The following is a 1,109-nucleotide window of genomic DNA, read 5'->3' on the forward strand; positions in this document are numbered from 1 at the left end:
CTGAAACAATTTGGGGTTAAACTTAAAATTATCTAAACTTTTTTTTGTGGTTAGGCCAAAAACAAAACCAAAACCACCCAAACACCTAAATATATATTATACAGCAGTGCTATAAGCAGGCCACATATACATATAGATAAAGTAACATTGAACATATAACATGTAAAATTCTGCATCCATGCAGCTCCCAATTTCTATTTTCCTTTTCGGATCTCTGCAGACCTTCTCTGTCTTTAATTGCCTGCATAAAACGTGGCTAGCCCATTACAAGAGGGGGGGGGGCAAATAAGTATTTTTTTAAGAAACATTTTGCTTTCATGATCGAAATAATTTTATTTATCCAGAATATACAGTTTAACTCCTCTATCTACACTTATTTACATGGTTAAAACAACATTGAAAAAAGTCTTTTGAAAAGTTGAGGTCATAGATTTCAAGGCACCATTGATAGTGTCCACAGTTGCGCAAAAAAGTGTCTGTAAAAAAAGGAGGGGGTCAGGGTCCTTTGAAATGCAATAACTTACATGCAAAAAAAAAAAAAAGCTTTACACATGAATCTTTTTTTTTGTTTCCGGTTTCCAAACTTCCCCATATGAATTCCTTTCTTTATGATTTTCTAAAACAGCAAAACACAGTAGTCCCCAAAAAGATGGCGAGAGAAAGCGGCTGGTCTAATAGAGTGTCCCGGAGGCCAGCGCCAGCGGGTGCTGTAAGGAGCCAGGCGGCGGCAGGTGGGAATTGATCGAGCTGGCGGCGCTCGGGTACCAGGAAGCCGAGTTCTCCAGGTAGCTGGACGCGGGGGACTGGTTGGAGGTCGGAGGGTGGGCATGAGGGTGGTGGCTGAGCGAGCGCGACGAGCCCTGAGGCTCCCACACCGCCGGAGATTGCGGCGAGTTACACGCCATGGGGTCGCTAGAGCTGGGGCTGTGCTCCGGGGGCATCTCCCCGTTTTTCATGATCTTCTTGATCTTGGATCTTTTGTTCTGAAACCAGATTTTCACCTGGGTGGGGGAACAAAGGCACAGGTTACCGCAACACTCCGAGGCATCTTCGGCCCCCCGCGGCTCCGCCCTGGCGTCTCCGGGCCTGTTGTCCGGGGACCGGACCCC

The 1,109-nt window shown here is 46.3% G+C and overlaps 1 protein-coding gene across 1 annotated transcript in view; it reads right to left on the reverse strand.

Moving 5' to 3' along the window:
• Positions 1–307: 307 nt before the first annotated feature.
• Positions 308–1,109, reverse strand: part of DLX5 (distal-less homeobox 5) — a 4,021-nt gene continuing 3,219 nt past the window's right edge. Inside the window, exon 3 of the mRNA XM_006779271.2 lies at positions 308–1,001. Within this exon, the coding sequence (XP_006779334.1) occupies positions 672–1,001 (330 nt within the window). The 3' untranslated portion in view covers positions 308–671. The remainder of the gene's footprint in view (positions 1,002–1,109) is intronic.

Source organism: Myotis davidii, unplaced genomic scaffold, assembly GCF_000327345.1.
Source record: "Myotis davidii unplaced genomic scaffold, ASM32734v1 scaffold187, whole genome shotgun sequence".
In the NCBI taxonomy this organism is placed as follows: domain Eukaryota; kingdom Metazoa; phylum Chordata; class Mammalia; order Chiroptera; family Vespertilionidae; genus Myotis; species Myotis davidii.